This window comes from Antrostomus carolinensis, unplaced genomic scaffold (assembly GCF_000700745.2).
Source record: "Antrostomus carolinensis isolate BGI_N321 unplaced genomic scaffold, ASM70074v2 scaffold37904, whole genome shotgun sequence".
NCBI classification, from domain to species: domain Eukaryota; kingdom Metazoa; phylum Chordata; class Aves; order Caprimulgiformes; family Caprimulgidae; genus Antrostomus; species Antrostomus carolinensis.
The window spans coordinates 2,144-2,979 of record NW_010309376.1 but is presented as its reverse complement, the minus strand read 5'-3'; the positions used below and the strand labels follow the sequence as shown (position 1 = coordinate 2,979).

The 836-nt window shown below is 61.5% G+C and overlaps 1 protein-coding gene across 1 annotated transcript in view; it reads left to right on the top strand.

The window, feature by feature from the left end:
• The window catches only part of LOC104523501 (zinc finger protein 335-like), a gene marked incomplete at both ends in the record, with an annotated part of 3,887 nt that overhangs the window by 2,196 nt on the left and 855 nt on the right, over window positions 1-836 (top strand). Inside the window, 5 exon segments of the mRNA XM_029084514.1 lie at window positions 4-87; window positions 206-283; window positions 455-538; window positions 653-703; window positions 705-728. Coding sequence (XP_028940347.1) covers window positions 4-87; window positions 206-283; window positions 455-538; window positions 653-703; window positions 705-728 — 321 coding nt within the window.

The following is an 836-nucleotide window of genomic DNA, read 5'->3' as shown; positions in this document are numbered from 1 at the left end:
CAGGCGGTGCTGGCTCCCGAGCGGCTGCAGCAGGCCCTGGGGCAGGAGCACATCATCGTCGCGCAGGAGCAGAGCGTCACGAGCCAGGTGAGTCTGGCCTGTGGGTCTCATCCTTCCACCCTGTGCCGTGTGGGTTCCCTCCTCTGGGAGGGCTTGGGGTCAGGCCCAGCCCTGCTGACAGTGCGGGGCTCTTGCTGACCTGCAGGAGGAGGCTGCCTACATCCAGGAGATCACAACTGCGGATGGACAGACCGTACAGCACTTAGTGACCTCTGACAACCAGGTGAGGGGGGTGGCACATCCCAGGAACCTGAAGATCCTGCATGGCTGGGGAGGAAGAGCTGGGGACAGTGGGGAGAGGTGGAAACAGGCACAGAAGACAGACAAGAACCAGCCCTGTTGTGGTGCAGGGGATGGGCAGACCTTTTCTGGGTCTGAGTCCCTGTGCTTGCAGGTTCAGTATATCATTGCCCAGGATGGCGTACAGCACTTGCTTCCCCATGAGTACGTTGTTGTTCCAGAGGGACATCACATCCAGGTGAGTTTCAGGCTGTCTGCTCCCTCTGTGCAGTGGATGGGGCCCGTGGGGTTCTGTGTGTGGGGCAGGGACACCCGGTAGCCCTAACGGTGTCACTGCGGCTCTTGTCCCCAGGTACAGGATGGTCAGATCACCCACATCCAGAATGAGCAGGGCAGGCCGGGCCAGCCAGTTCCTCCAGGAGCCACAGGTGAGGGGCCAGGCGTGGGGCTGGAGCTGATGGGGCTGCGGTGAGGTGGGCTCCGAGCACACAGCTGGAGAGGGAGGGAGGGATGTGAAATTGAAGGAGCATGTATTT